The sequence below is a fragment of the Hemiscyllium ocellatum genome, chromosome 8 (assembly GCF_020745735.1).
Source record: "Hemiscyllium ocellatum isolate sHemOce1 chromosome 8, sHemOce1.pat.X.cur, whole genome shotgun sequence".
Taxonomy (NCBI): Eukaryota; Metazoa; Chordata; class Chondrichthyes; order Orectolobiformes; family Hemiscylliidae; genus Hemiscyllium; species Hemiscyllium ocellatum.
Genome location: NC_083408.1, coordinates 24,853,064 through 24,868,319, shown reverse-complemented (window position 1 = coordinate 24,868,319; position 15,256 = coordinate 24,853,064). Strand labels below are relative to the sequence as shown.

Sequence of the window (15,256 nt, the reverse complement as noted above, 5' to 3'; positions counted from 1 at the left end):
AGTTGATGAATAGTATGTTTAATGTAAGATTATTTAGATACACCATTTCCTAACTTTACATCCTCCTTTTGAATATTCAGACACGTGGTGTTGGTGGCAGAAAAAGAACTGATTCCACTGCCCAGGAAGACCATGATAAACCATATGTGTGTGACAGTAAGTAATGCCCCCAAAACAGTGATTGCAGAATTGCCTCTTGCTCCTCCCTTTGGACACCCCCTGCTCTTGCATGTGTTAAAAGCGTCTCACCTCCTCTCTGGTCTGCTACCTTTATATCTGTCTTCTGTGAAATTCACTCCTTTTTCTCTTGTTTCTTCTTCTCTGTTTCAGATAGTTACAAACAAAAGCATAACTCAAAAACATCTGACAAAGGTACTTTCAGTCTATGAGTAACTGTGCATAGACTGCAGCTGGAGTGATTTACTTCTTGCCTGCTTTTAACTTCCCTTGTATATTTTTATTTTCTACTCATAATACAATGTTACTTCACTCTACTAAAGTGAATAGTTTTTTTAAGAAAAGGCATTGAGTAGAATATGTACCTGATAAGGTTGATTGTAAATGATTTAACATATTACTATTTTATCTTCTTCTTTGTCTCTAGTCTGCGGCAAGCGATACAAGAACCGTCCTGGTCTTAGTTATCATTATGCTCATACCCATTTAGCTGATGAGGAAGGAGATGATGACAGAGATTCGGAGCCTCATTCGCCACCAGTCCTGAGAAGTGAAGGTCACAAACGTAAGATATGCCCAGTTCCTGTATTGTGCTACTGAGACAGAGTCCCACTGTAGTCAAACAAACCAAGTGATCCTGAGGGAGAATATCTCTGCTCACAATTTTAAGAGTGATGAATACACTTATGTAGATTGACTGTGACAAACAGATGAGAAGATTTTGTTTTTTTTAAGAAATTCTCATAAAATAATTAGTCATCTTCTATTCATTCATTCACATATATGAAGATATGTGTGTTCTTCTCACTAAAGGAACAAGCCACTTTATGTAAGTGAAGGTAGATTTATACTGAATCAAGTGGAATAATGAAATGGGGTGCATCTTGTACCCCTAATGTTTTTGGATTAATTTTACTGTTTATATTACTAATATATTTATTTAAAATTAAACTTGATTTTTTTGGCTTACTTTATTTTATATATTTTTCAATTGAAATTAAACAGCACTTTCTGGGTTTGATGTAGGGCCATTTTAGAACCAGAATTAATTGCATAGGAAAGCTGAAGAGAAATCTTCCCTGCCCTGGCCACAAGTCATTAAATGAAATCTGACTGAAAGATATAGGGTGTGACAGTTCTGCAGTGACAGCAGGAATTGAGCCAAGGAGCATTAAGGAGAAATGTTTAGGTAAGGGAGAGTCTGAGGAATTGTCTTGGGATTAGCAGACAGCTGAATATTGATCAGTTTTTGCTCAAGCAAGCAAGGTCACGGACTAAATACTTCACTGGTGAGGAGAAGGCAGGCAGGGGTTAGGAGTGATGATTGTCCTGATTAGCCCGTTGCTATAGAAACCATGCAGTCCTGAATGTGGTGATGTACACCAGCAGCTAAAAATAATTTATTTTGCTCAGATCTTTCCTTTAGGAGAAACCTTGTTTTGATTACATCCTGTCTGTCAGACATTGGCATCATCATCTCAGCAATGATCCAGCAAGTGAAAGTAGTTGCAGCTTACAGACAGCAGATTAAACAGTGTGAACTTTATTTAATGAGCTGAGAATTTTATGTTTCATCTGTTTCCCTATATGCCATTTGAGGTTGGTATTTTTATACTTGCTAGCAGGAGCAAACCTGTGTAAGGAATAAGTTATCTGGGTTTGAAATCCAGGGGTGTTCCACACGATGGATGTAGGCTTTGATTTACCCAAAAGAAAAAGTTGAATTCTTACTGAGAGGAAGCGCTTTTTTTTCCCACCAGTAAATACAGCTCAACATTTTACACTAGACTATTATTCTTAGATCCACACAAGTACATGTGCTGAACAAAATTTGTACATTACAGCTCATCAGTCAAGAATTGCTAGCACTTTTCTGATTCTCTTTTGTAATTTCTCTATTACACTGTCATGAGTAGTGATTTATGTCAATAATTCTTTTTTACATTTTACTGTTCTTACTTACCTGTTCCCTCATTCCCACTCTTTTTTTTACTTGATTCTAAGTCATTTTTTTTTTCTTTACATGCTTCACATTCTCTCCATCCCAAATTCTTGTCATCAAATCCTTGCATCTTACCTTTTGTCCCTAGTAAATCATCTGTGTGCATATTAAGTGTAAAGGATGTTTGTAGTTGCATTTTTCCCTGCTCTGTACTTTGCATTGGCAAAGATGCAAAATAGTTACGTATGTATTTGTTTGCAGTCAGCGAGTGTTAGGGATTTTGTGACAGTGGCAAAGGGGTTACTTCTAGAGGACTACAAGTTCACAGATGAGAGTGATTTTCCTTGCAGAGGATGATTTTATTTATGTTTACAAGGTCATGAAAGATCTGAAAAGAGTAAAGGAGAAACTGTTCTCGATTGTAAAAGAATCTAGAATGAAAGCATGCAAATATAAAGTGATTCACAAAAGAAGCAAATGTGATGTATGAAAAAAGCCTTTTTTTTAGTAAGTGGTTAGGTTATGGAAAGCACTGTGTACAAGTGTGGTTGAAGCAAGAGGGTTGTCATAGTGTGCAGCAGCAATGATGTCAAGTAGGAAAGCAATCAATTAGGTGGATGTATTAAGACGCCTCAAAACCAGAAAATTAAAGCACTTCAAATGCTTCAGTTTTAATTCCAATTTTAGGTGCTAAAATTTAAAATATGATAAAATTGACACTAACATCAAAAACTTTTAAAATGAATTATTTTTGAAAATAAGGTACTTTTTTATCATTCTGGAGAAATTCGATCTTTCACAAATATAAACTTAATTTCTCAAAAATCCTTTTCATTTTTAATTTAGATCCATTAGCTGTTGCATTGTTTCAGCACCATAAGCACCACCCATTTTCAAGACTAGTGAGAATGTTTTCTTGTTATTATGAAGTTAAGCACCATTAAAAGTCTATTTACAGCGCTTTATTCTGTAACTTTTAAAAAGATTTTTACAGGTAGTCTTGACATTATTAATGTAGATTTTGTAACCAGTAATAATAGAAATTGAGAATGCAGTCTGTGAGAACCCTGGCAGTTTCTTCTGGATTTCGAGATTATTCCATACATGTCCCAAGTCCAAATTCCTAAAGTTGCTGTCAGTTTCAGAGGACTAAAAACAGCAAGAATAGCCATTTCATTGCAATTTTGGTGGAAAATCCGGGGTGTTGTTTTTGATGCAGATTAGACAAAAAATGCTTCAGTATCGGTTAATGGCTCCAATCACATTCACTTAACTATGCACCTACGTTCCACATCAGGACATAACCACTGAGCCAGAAGGATAACCGTATCATTTGTGAAACCAATATTTAAGTGGGACAAACTATGTTGACTGTTGGGATATCTACGTTTTGAATACTGGAGGACCCCTACTTCTGGCCTCATTCTGTACTTGGTGGCAGAGACCTTGAATTCCTGTTTGATGTTTGGAGAATGCAGTTCTCTCCAAGATTCACTTCGCTAATAATGTAAAATTCCTTCTATTTTAATAGCTTGTTCTATAGTTTGATTGGGATTTGTTGTCTGCTAATTGGTCTTGTGTAGCATTTACCTACACAGTTACTCATTTAAAATTGACAGCTGTAAAACCTAATGCTGAAAGTTGGTAGCACTTGGCTAAAACAAGTTGATGCTATTGTAATTGAAGATTGAAGGTCCATATATGTTCATTGTGTGTTTAATAGCCTACTTTAATGTAGTTTACAAATGTACGCAGAGATAACTGACACATCCTTTGAAAAGGACAGAGACCAATACAGCCATTGAACTGCCTGGTAACCAATAACTTCTCTGGTTACGTGACTGGCAGTCTTTTCTCAGTAGTATGTTGGCTGTGTGATTGTTTTGCAGTTCAGGTTGGAGATCTCGAATGCTGGAAAGGCCCCACCTTTCTTGGTTTATGTCACAGGGTGGCACAATAATTACGGTGCAAAAAGAAGTAGTTTAATCCATCATGTTGCACCTTCTTTTTTCTAGTCCACTTCTATGCGAATCTCCTGCCATTTTTCTGTATCGCTGCACACCATTACTATCCGAAACGTCATCCATTGTCCTCTTGAATGCCTCCGTTGAACCCATCCACACTGCTTTAAGCAATGTATTCCATACTCTAACGGCACGCTGTGTGAAAAAGTTATTTTCTTACATAACCCTTGCTTCAGCTGAACATTGCTTTAAATCTACGCCCTCTTGTTCTTTCTTTTACAAGCAAAAATAACATTACCCTACTTACTCTGTCTGGCTCACTCACCATTTTTGAAGACCTGAATCGGATCTCCCCTTAGCTGCCTTCTGTCTGGGGAGAATAGTCCCAATTCTTTCAATCGATCCTGATAGCTGAGGATGAATTCTTCAGTTCATTTTTGGAATTTGGGCCAGCTTGCTGGCCAGCATTTATTGCCCATCCTTACCTGCCCTTGAGAAGCTGATGGTGAGCTGCCTTCTTGAACTGCTGCAGTCCATTTGCTATGGACTGACCCACAAAGCTGCAAGAAAGGGACTTGCATTGGTTGCATGGAATTTGATTTGCCAACAAGAACTAACTTGTCAACTGACTGTCTACCCTCCCTATTGGTATCACCAATCACCTCATAACACTCTATCTACAACTTGACCAGGATCAATAGGCAATCGTGAATGCCAGTGTTGCAACCCTTGATGCTGTTGAGTCCAAAGGAGGCTTCTACTCTACTCTGGATACTCACCAACATCCCAACTCTGGAAAGGAAGGATTGAATTGCATCTCCAACAGATTCTGCTGCTTACCAAATGTGCAAAATGCTAGCTGGTCATCATAAAGAGTATTCTGACAAAAAGGCACGTTCAAGACGACATGGAGGCATCCATGATCAAAGCACTGGCACTTGATCGATAATACCCTGTGACCGAAAGGATGTCGTTACCAAAGCAATGGCCAGTGCAATCAACCATCAACTCGTCAGTTTCTCAATTTCCATCAAATGCCACCAGAAGCAGCTGAAGATAGGAAACTGTTCAGAAAAATAATCAACATTGAGCAGCTTAAAGAGCTAAGCAGGCGAGCAAAGTTTCAATGATCTCTTCACCAAAATCCCCAAAGCATCCATTTTAATGAAGTGGAGGAAATCTTGAAAGAGCTGGAGACAGGCTGTGAAGAATCAATCAAATACAGGACGTGGAAACATGAAAATGACCAATCATCCAAGACCTCAACGAGAAGAGGAAAGCTCTGTATGCCTGGCAAAACAACATCAGCCAAAAGGATAACGCGTCAAACAGCAAAGGTGGAGTTACAAAGAAGAACAAGGGAAATCAAGAACCAAAGATGGGCTAAGAAAACCAAGGAGCTGCAACTCCTTGCTGATCAGCCTGACACCTAGGGTTACTTTAATGAAACTAAGACAATATATAGATCCAACAGTCTTGGCCTCAACCTGATGTGGAGTAAAGACAGAACACTTTAGAGAGGCAGAGAAAACATCAGCCTCCAACGGAGAGAACTCTTCGAAGAACTGCTGTGACACAATCGTAGATGTAGATGTGTTTCAGGAAATTCCCCAACATCCCATCAAAGATAATCTTTGACTGCTAAATGTGGGGGGGAGCTGAAACAGTCATTAAACATGTGCAAAATGTAAAAGCTGCAGTAGTTGGAATTTAAACTTGAGGAGCAGAGCTTACCTGTCATCTCCATCAACTGTTCCTGAAAATCTGGGACAAAGAAGAAATCCCTCTCGATCTCACAGATGCTGCCATTGTCTGTGGACTGTGGAAACTACTGAGGGATCTCCCTACTTTCCACTGCTGGGAAGATCCTCACCCAAATCCTCAGTAGGTGCCTTTTCACATTTCTTTAGTGTCATTTCCAACCAAACCATTGAACTGTGAACATGAAATTCACTGCTCGGTGACTCCAAGAGAATTGCACCAACCAATGTGGCCTTCATCAATATAACCAAGGATTTTGACTCGGTCAGTCAGAAAGCACGATGAAAGGCCCTGTCAAAGGTCAATCATCCAGAGAAATTCAACAACTTCCTCAGTCTCCTCCACGACAAAGATCAGCAATGGTCCCTACTGGCAGTAATGAGAGAATCCTTTTGAGGTCAAGATAGGGATGTGCCATTGTCACCACCTTTTAGCTCTATCTTTATCATCACTATTCTTTATCCTGTTAAGAATTCATTTCCCGGAACTTTGTCCGCATGATGAACAGAAAACTTTTCAATCTCAACCTGATGAACTCCAAAAAGAAAACAACACAGACCTCTCTTGTGGAACTTCAATATGTGGATGGCAATGCTCCCTTGGAACAGAGACTTCAAGCCTTGCTTTACATTTTCTTTTATAAAAGAAAAAATATATACATTTTTGCAGAAATATACTGAAGAATTGATATCTTCAAACTCCTAGAAGACCCAAGTTCTTTATCAATCCAACCCAGGCAAGTTCCAGTCGGTCTCTCCACAGAAATCGATGGAAAAATCATCCCAAATGTGGAGCATTTCCCTAATGTGGGGAACCACCTCTCTTCTAAGGCTGACATCAATTTGGAGATCCAACACCAAATCTAATCTACAAGCAAGGTGGCACGGTGGCTCAGTGGTTAGCACTGCTGCCTCACAGCACCAGGGACCTGGGTTCTAGTGACTGTGAAGTTTGCACCTTCTCCCTGCATCTATGTGGGTTTCCTCCCACAGAGCAAAGATGTGGAAGTTAGATGGATTAGCCATGCTCTGGCATGGCTAACGTTCTGTGATGTGTAAATTAGGTGCCTTAGCCATGGGAATGCAGAGTTTCAGGGATAGAGTAGGGGTCATCGACCTGGATGGGATGCTCTTCGAAGGATCGATATGGTCTCTTGGACTAAGTATAGACATCACTTCAATGCCCTGGAGAAGTACCGTCAATGCTGTTCAAGATGGATTTGGAGCATCAGCTGGAAGGACAGGCATACTAACATCATTCCTGAAGGAGCTATTTAGCAGTAGCCTTAAGACCACGATCATCTGAAACCAACTCCACTGTTCCAGCCACATGTTTAGGATGCCCGAGATCAAACTGCGAACAAATATTCTTTGTCTGCATCAAAGAAGGCACTCATTTGAGAGGAAAATCAAGGAAGCACATCTAATACTCCCTGAAATATTCCCTCAAGAAATTCAGCGTGGATATCAACACTTGAGAGACTCTCGCTTAGAAGAAACCAATTCAGAAGAAGCTCCTGCATGAAGTAACTCAGTTGTTTGAGAACACCCTGTGGACAAGAGAAAATACAGCAAAGGAACCTGAGAAAGGACTGCCAGCAATATTTGAGACCAAGGACCTTTCCATCTCCTAGAAACACCAATTGTGTGGTCAGAGATGAGACACTAGGATCAGGCTCATCGCCCATACAAGGACTCGCAGAACCCATCACCAGTCGCATAGAATTTCCTCAGTGGGCAATTATACTCATTACCAAGTGATTTGTCAACAGTTACGAGGCAAGTCCAATCTCAGACTAAAATTGGACTTAGTGGATTTTTTTTTTAATTTTGAGGTGACCTTTTAATGAAGCAAGGACCCAGTGCTACAGATTCTGGTTGTACAATAAAACAGAAGTTTATCACACAAATATAATGAAGATAAATTGGAATAAACCAAAATACATACATATAATACAGGTTAAGCAATGGCAAAGCTAAATTCTGTGTATCCCAGTATCATGACTTCACAGTACTCCAGTGACTGATCGAGAGTTCCCTTCTCAATCACATCCACTGCCCATGTTTAACAAATTTACTGGAGTTCCAGAAGTAACATGACTTCACTTTGGCAAAATTTTCTAAGTGCCTTGCTATAACTTCCTTAACAGTTTTTAACATTTTCCCTGTACATTCAAAATTTCCCATTTTTGAATAAATGAGTTACGTATATGGTTTTACAACCTAATGGATAGTTTCCAAATCTAAAATTAAAACCAAATGTTAAACTAACACTAGCTAGCTTATCACTGTAGGATGTAGTCCATCAGGAGCCAAGCACTTGTCAGCTCACAGCTCCAACAGCTTGCTCAGTATGACTTTGACAGTGTGTTCTGCCCTCCTTCCATTTCCTCATTTACAGCTTTTTCTAGGATATTACTCATATCCTGTATAGTGAAGGATGATGCAGAATACCTGTTCAATTCATCCACGGTTCTGTCATTTCCCCGACTCATTTTATAGATCAACGCTCGCTTTAAGTTTTTTCAGAGAAAGTCTTTGGAATTTTTTTTCATACTCTTAAATTTTTCCTTCCTTAGTAATTTGGTTTTATTTGGTTATTCATGCTATGGTTTTCACTTTATCAAAAAAAATCTTTTTATTGAAAAAAGACAAGCAGATAAATTGGAGTAATCCAAGCTATCTATTTATAAAACCATTCAAAGATTTTTAAATACAGGAGAGGTATAATTTCATTAATCCCAAGATGCTCCTTTTTCTAAACCATATTTTTATAGAACCCAGAAAAACTTGTGCAATAGATTATTTACAGTGTGAAAACAGGCCCTTCGGCCCAACAAGTCCACACCGACGCGCAACCCACCCGTACCCCTATATTTACCCCTTACCTAACACTACGGGCAATTTAGCATGGCCAATTCACCTGGCCCGCACATCTTTGGACTGTGGGAGGAAACCGGAGCACCCGGAGGAAACCCACGCAGACACAGGGAGAACGTGCAAACTCCACACAGTCAGTCGCCTGAGTCGGGAATTGAACCCGGGTCTCAGGTGCTGTGAGGCAGCAGTGCTAACCACTGTGCCACCGTGCCGCCCACAATATTCACAAGCGTCCTTTTATCTAACACCTTTTTTGGGCTTAAGTAATTTGTGGCTTTACCTTTTTTAGACTGGAGCTATTGTTCACCTGAATAATATACTGTTTAATCCCAACACTTCTGGTTTGGGGCTAGCACTAATGCTTCTCTCAGAAATAACCTAGTTTATTCTCTTCTCAAGAGCATGGATTCATACAGCCATCCTATTCCAAGAATGTCACAGGACTGCTACACTCAAAAATGGAGCTAAAACTTGTCTTCTCCCCACTATAGGAATTTCTGAGCAGCATTTTTAAAAAAAAGCAACGTTCCAGTGCCACCTTACAAACCTTGAGGCCCACTTACTTATTTTATTTGCTTGCTGGGTTGCAAAGCAATTTTAAATAAACAGAAGCTCACTTGTGGTGTACAAAATCCATTCATTCAAATGCCAGGCTTCAAGACTGTTTTTTTCTTAAAATAAATCACTATGGCTGCAGAAGTGTTTACAAGTTGATTATTAACTTCAGGCACACAGAAAAACCACCAGTTATTAACCAGAATCAGCCAAACTCTCAACAAGTAGCATCTTATGTAAATCCTGCAGTTTACTTCCAAACAAAAAAAAATGGTAACAGAATTCTTGCCTGAAGTCCACAAGGCTCCAGACCGTGTGTTTATCTTGCATTGATCTTCATTGGAACATTGCAGCAGGCCAAGGACCAATATAGGCTGACAGCAACAACAAAGGGGAGAAGGCAAATTACATGTGACTAGAATCTCTGGGTCACACTTGTAGGCTGAGTAAAGATATTCTGAAAGTGCAGTTTGCAGTTGGCTTTCCAATCGAAGAACAGGCTACGTTGTGAGCAGTGAATGTAATACAGAAGAGGTAGAGGTAAATTGCTGCTTCATCGAGGAGGTGGTTTTGGGCATTGGACAGTGAGGACAGGTGCTAAAGGTGTCAATATTACACTTGTGTTTGCACAGAAAAATGTGGTGAGGGGAAATGTTGAGCGTGGTTTGAGGAGTGGAGTGTTGCGGGAGAAGCAGTTGCTTTGGAATATTGACTGCATGGAAGGGGAAAATGTGCTTGGTGACATCATGCTGGAGTTGGCAGAAATGCTGGAGGATATTCATTTTAAATAAGGGGCAGGTGGGGCAGAAGGTGAGGACAAGTAGAATTCTATCACTGTCCTGAAAGGGTTGGGAAGGAGTGGGGGCCAATTTTGTCTTATAAATAAGTATGGTCATAGAGATCTACATGTGTGTGGAAAATAGGTGGAATGAGGCTAATGTCCCTCTCGGCCACGTTTGGGTGAGCAGTAGAATTTCCTGGTTGTGGAGAAAGAAAAGCTTGTTGGAAGCAGTATTACAAAGCCCTGGAGCTCTGTAGCACAGGAAAAGGCCCTTTTGTCCATTATGTCCTCAGCAGTCAAAAACAACCACCTAACTATTCCAATCCCGTTTTCCAGCACCTGGTCTGTAGCTTTGTGGCATCACAAATGCATATCTAAAAAGAACTCTAATGTTGTGAGGGTTTCTGCCTCAACTGTTTTTACAGGCACAGAGTTCCAGATTCCTACCTTCCTTGGGGTGAAAAAGATGTTCCTCTCATCTTCTCTAAATCTTATGCCCCTTACCATAAATCTACGACCCTGTTCATTGATTTCTCCATCAACACTCTATCTATGCCCCTCATAATCTTATACATCTCAATCATGCCCCTTGTTAGTCCCTTCTGTTGTAGGGGAAACAATCCCGATCTGACCACTGTCTCCATATTTGAAATTCTCCAGCTCAAACAACATCTCCTCTGCACCCACTCCATGCTGTCATATCCCTCCTATAATGTGAATTTCAGCACCGAACCCAATTCAGGTTGGCCAAATCAATATTTCATACAATTCCAGTTTCACCTTCCTGCTTTTAAACTCTGTGCCTCAGCTGGTAAGGCAAGTACACCTTCCGCCATCTTAACCATTTTATCCATCTGTTCTAATGCCTTTCGGGGACAGGCACACCAAAGTTCCTCGATGTTTCCGAGGGTCCTACCATTCGTTATATATTCACTTGTTTTTGACTTGCCCAAGTGCATAACCTCACATATGGATTGAAGTCCATTTGCAGACCAGCATGTCTGCATCTCCCTGGAATCTAAGGTCATCCTTCTCATTATTTAACCATCCTAGCAATTTTCATATCATCTGTGAACTTACTGGTTAACCCTCCTGCAGTCAAGTTTAAATGGTTTATATTGGGAATCTTGCTGTTCGTGGTTTATACTGACCACTGTCAGACCTCTCTGTACGCAGACTTTCTGTTAGAAAACCACTCCTGAATCAACACTCCCGTTTCCTGCCACTCAACCAATTGTCGATACAGTTGTCGAACCAATAATCCTTGGTTCACATGGGCTCTTAGCTTTGCTATCAGTCTTCCATGTGGGACTTTATAAAATAAACTTGCTGAAGCTCAAGTAGAATACATCAAAATCGTTGCATTTACCTACACTCCTGGTCACCTCTTCAAAAAGTTCAATATAGAACATAGAACAGTACAGTACAGAACAGGCCCTTCAGCCCATGATGTTTTGCTGACCATTGATCCTCATGTGAGGTAAACCTAATGTACGAACCCTCAAATTTCTGTGACCATATGCATGTCCAGCAGTCTCTTAAATGTCCCCAATGACCTCGCTTCCACAATTGATGCTGGTAACTCATTCCATGCTCTCAGAACTCTCTGTGTAAAGAACCAGCCTCTGACATCCCCGCTATACTTTCCACCAAACAGCTTAAAACTATGACCCCTCGTGTTAACAATTTCTGCCCTGAAAAAAGTCTGGCTATCAACTCTATCTATGCCTCTCAATATCTTGTACACCTCAGTTAAGTCCCCTCTCTTTCTTCCTTTTTTCCAATGAAAGAAGTCAGAGCTCAGTCAACCTCTCTTCGTAAGATAAGCCCTCCATTCCAGGCAGCATCCTGGTAAACCTCCTCTGAACCCCCTCCAAAGCATCCACATCTTTCCTATAATAGGGCGACCAGAACTGGACACAGTATTACAAGTGCAGTCTAACCAAAGTTTTATAGAGCTGCAACAAGATCTCACGGCTCTTAAACTCAATCCCCCTGTTAGTGAAAGCCAAAACACCATATGCTTTCTTAGCAACCCTGTCCACCTGGGTGGCAATTTTAAGGGATCTATGTACCTGCACACCAAGATCCCGCTGTTCCTCCACACTGCCAAGAATCCTGTCTTTAATCCTGTACTCAACTTTTAAATTCAACCTTCCAAAATGCATCACTTCGCATTTATCCAGGTTGAACTCCATCTGCCACCTCTCAACCCATCTCTGCATCCTGTCAATGTCACGCTACAGTCTACAACAGTCCTCTACTGTCAACGACACCTCCAACCTTTGTGTCGTCTGCAAACTTGCTGACCCATCCTTCAATCTCCTCATCCAAGTCATTAATAAAAATTACAAAGTGTACAGGCCCAAGAACAAAGCCCTGTGGAACACCACTCACCACTGACTTCCAGGCAGAATACTTTCCTTCCACTACCACTCGCTGTCTTCTGTCGAGCAGCCAATTCTGTATCCAGACAGCTAAATTTCCCTGTATCCCATTCCTCCTGACCTTCTGAATGAGCCTACCATGGGAACCTGATCAAATGCCTTACTGAATTCCATATACACCACATCCACCGCTCGACCCTCCTCAACCTGTCTAGTAACATCCTCAAAGAACTCAATAAGATTTGTGAGGTGAGGCATGACCTGCCCCTCACAAAGCCGTGCTGACTGCCTTTAATCAAGCCATGCTCTTCCAGATGGTCATAAATCCTATCCCTCAGAATCCTTTCTAACACCTTGCAAATGACAAACGTGAGACTGACTGGTCTGTAATTGCCGGGGATTTCCCTATTTCCTTTCTTGAAGAGAGGAATTACGTTTGCCTGCCTCTAGTCCTCAGGTACAACTCTGGTGGAGAGCGAGGATGCAAAGATCTTCGCAAGCGGCGAAGCAATCACACTTCTCGCTTCTCAAAGCAGCCGAGGACAAATCTGGTCTGGCCCTGGCGATTTGTCAATCTTAATGTTTGTTAAAATTTTCAGCACTTCAGCTTCCTCAATCTCTACCTGTTCTAACGTGCTTACCTGCTCTTCAATGGTTTCATTCACTACAAGGTCTACGATGTTGTGGCCATCACGGAAACGTGGATAGATGAGGGACAGGAATGGTTGTTGGAGGTTCCTGGTTACAGATGTTTCAGTAAAATTAGGGAGAGTGGTAAAAAAGGAGGGGGGATTGCATTGCTAATTAGAAATGGTATAACGGCTGCAGAAAGGAAGTTTGAGGGGGATCTGCCTTTGGAGGTAGTATGGGCTGAAGTCAGAAATAGGAAAGGTGCAGTCACCTTGTTGGGTGTTTACTATAGGCCCCCCAATAGCAGCAGAGATGTGGAGAAACAGATTGGAAAACAGATTTTGGAAAGGTGCAGAAGCCACAGGGTCGTAGTCATGGGCGACTTCAACTTCCCAAATATTGATTGGAAGCTCTTTAGATCAAGTAGATTGGATGGGGCAGTGTTTGTGCAGTGCGTCCAGGAAGTTTTTCTAACTCAGTATGTAGATTGTCCAACCAGAGGGGAGACCATATTGGATTTGGTACTCGGTAATGAACCGGGACAAGTGATGGGCTTGTTAGTGGGTGAACATTTTGGTGATGGTGACCACAATTCTGTGACTTTCACCTTGGTTATGGAGAGAGATAGGTGCGCACAACAGGGTAGATTTTACAATTGGGGGAAGGGAAATTACGATGCTGTAAGACAGGATTTGAGGAGCATAAGTTGGGAGCATAGGCTGTCAGGGAAGGATGTGGTGGAAATGTGGAACTTTTTCAAGGAACAGATACGACGTGTCCTTGATATGTATGTACCTGTCAGGCAGGAAAGAGATGGTCGTGTGAGGGAACCTTGGTTGACGAGGGAGGTTGAATGTCTAGTAAAGAGGAAGAAGGAGGCTTACATAAGGTTGAGGAAACGGGGTTCAGACAGAGCAGTGGAGGGATACAGGATAGCCAGAAGGGACCTGAAGAAAGGGATTAGGAAAGCGAAGAGAGGGCATGAAAAATCCTTGGCGGGTAGGATCAAGGATAACCCCAAGGCATTTTATGCGTATGTGAGAAACATGAGAATGACGAGAACGAGGGTAGGTCCGATCAAGGACAGTAGTGGGAGATTGTGAATTGAGTCGGAAGAGATAGGAGAGGTCTTGAATGAGTACTTTTCTTCAGTATTTATGAACGAGAGGGACCGTATTGTTGAAGAGGAGTGTGTGAAACGGACTGGTAAGCTAGAAGAGATACTTGTTAGGAAGGAAGATGTGTTGGACATTTTGAACAACTTGAGGATAAACAAGTCCCCCGGGCCTGACGGGATATATCCTAGGATTATGTGGGAAGCAAGAGAGGAAATTGCAGTACCGTTGGCAATGATCTTTTCGTCTTCACTGTCAATGGGGGTGGTACCAGGGGACTGGAGAGTAGCGAATGTTGTGCCCCTGTTCAAAAAAGGGAATAGGGATAACCCTGGGAATTACAGGCCAGTTAGTCTTACTTCTGTGGTAGGCAAAGTAATGGAAAGGGCACTGAGGGATAGGATTTATGAGTATCTGGAAAGACACTACTTGATTAGGGACAGCCAGCATGGATTTGTGAAGGGTAGGTCTTGCCTTACAAGTCATATTGAATTCTTTGAGGAGGTGACCAAGCATGTGGATGAGGGTAGAGCAGTGGATGTAGTGTACATGGATTTTAGTAAGGCATTTGATAAGGTTCCCCATGGTAGGCTTATGTGGAAAGTCAGGAGGCATGGGATAGAGGGAAATTTGGCCAATTGGATAGAAAACTGGCTAACCGGTCGAAGTCAGAGAGTGGTGGTAGATGGTAAATATTCAGCCTGGAGCCCAGTTACAAGTGGAGTTCCACAGGGATCAGTTCTGGGTCCTCTGCTGTTTGTAATTTTTATTAATGACTTGGATGAGGGAGTCGAAGGGTGGGTCAGTAAATTTGCAGATGATACGAAGATTGGTGGAGTTGCGGACAGTGAGGAGAGCTGTTGTCAGCTGCAAAGGGACTTAGATATGATGCAGAGCTGGGCTGAGGAGTGGCAGATGGAGTTCAACCCTGCCAAGTGTGAGGTTGTCCATTTTGGAAGAACAAATAAGAATGCGGAATACAAGGTTAACGGTAGGGTTCTTAGTCAGGTGGAGGAACAGAGGTCTATGTACATAGATCTTTGAAAGTTGCCACTCAGGTGGATA

The 15,256-nt window shown here is 41.4% G+C and overlaps 1 protein-coding gene across 4 annotated transcripts in view; it reads left to right on the top strand.

The window, feature by feature from the left end:
- The window catches only part of dpf3 (double PHD fingers 3), a 142,709-nt gene that overhangs the window by 83,302 nt on the left and 44,151 nt on the right, over nucleotides 1-15,256 (top strand). For all 4 annotated transcript variants that reach the window (XM_060828288.1, XM_060828290.1, XM_060828291.1 and 1 more), the window contains exons 6-7: nucleotides 81-156; nucleotides 605-742. In XM_060828288.1, the coding sequence (XP_060684271.1) occupies nucleotides 81-156; nucleotides 605-742 (214 nt within the window). The remainder of the gene's footprint in view (nucleotides 1-80; nucleotides 157-604; nucleotides 743-15,256) is intronic.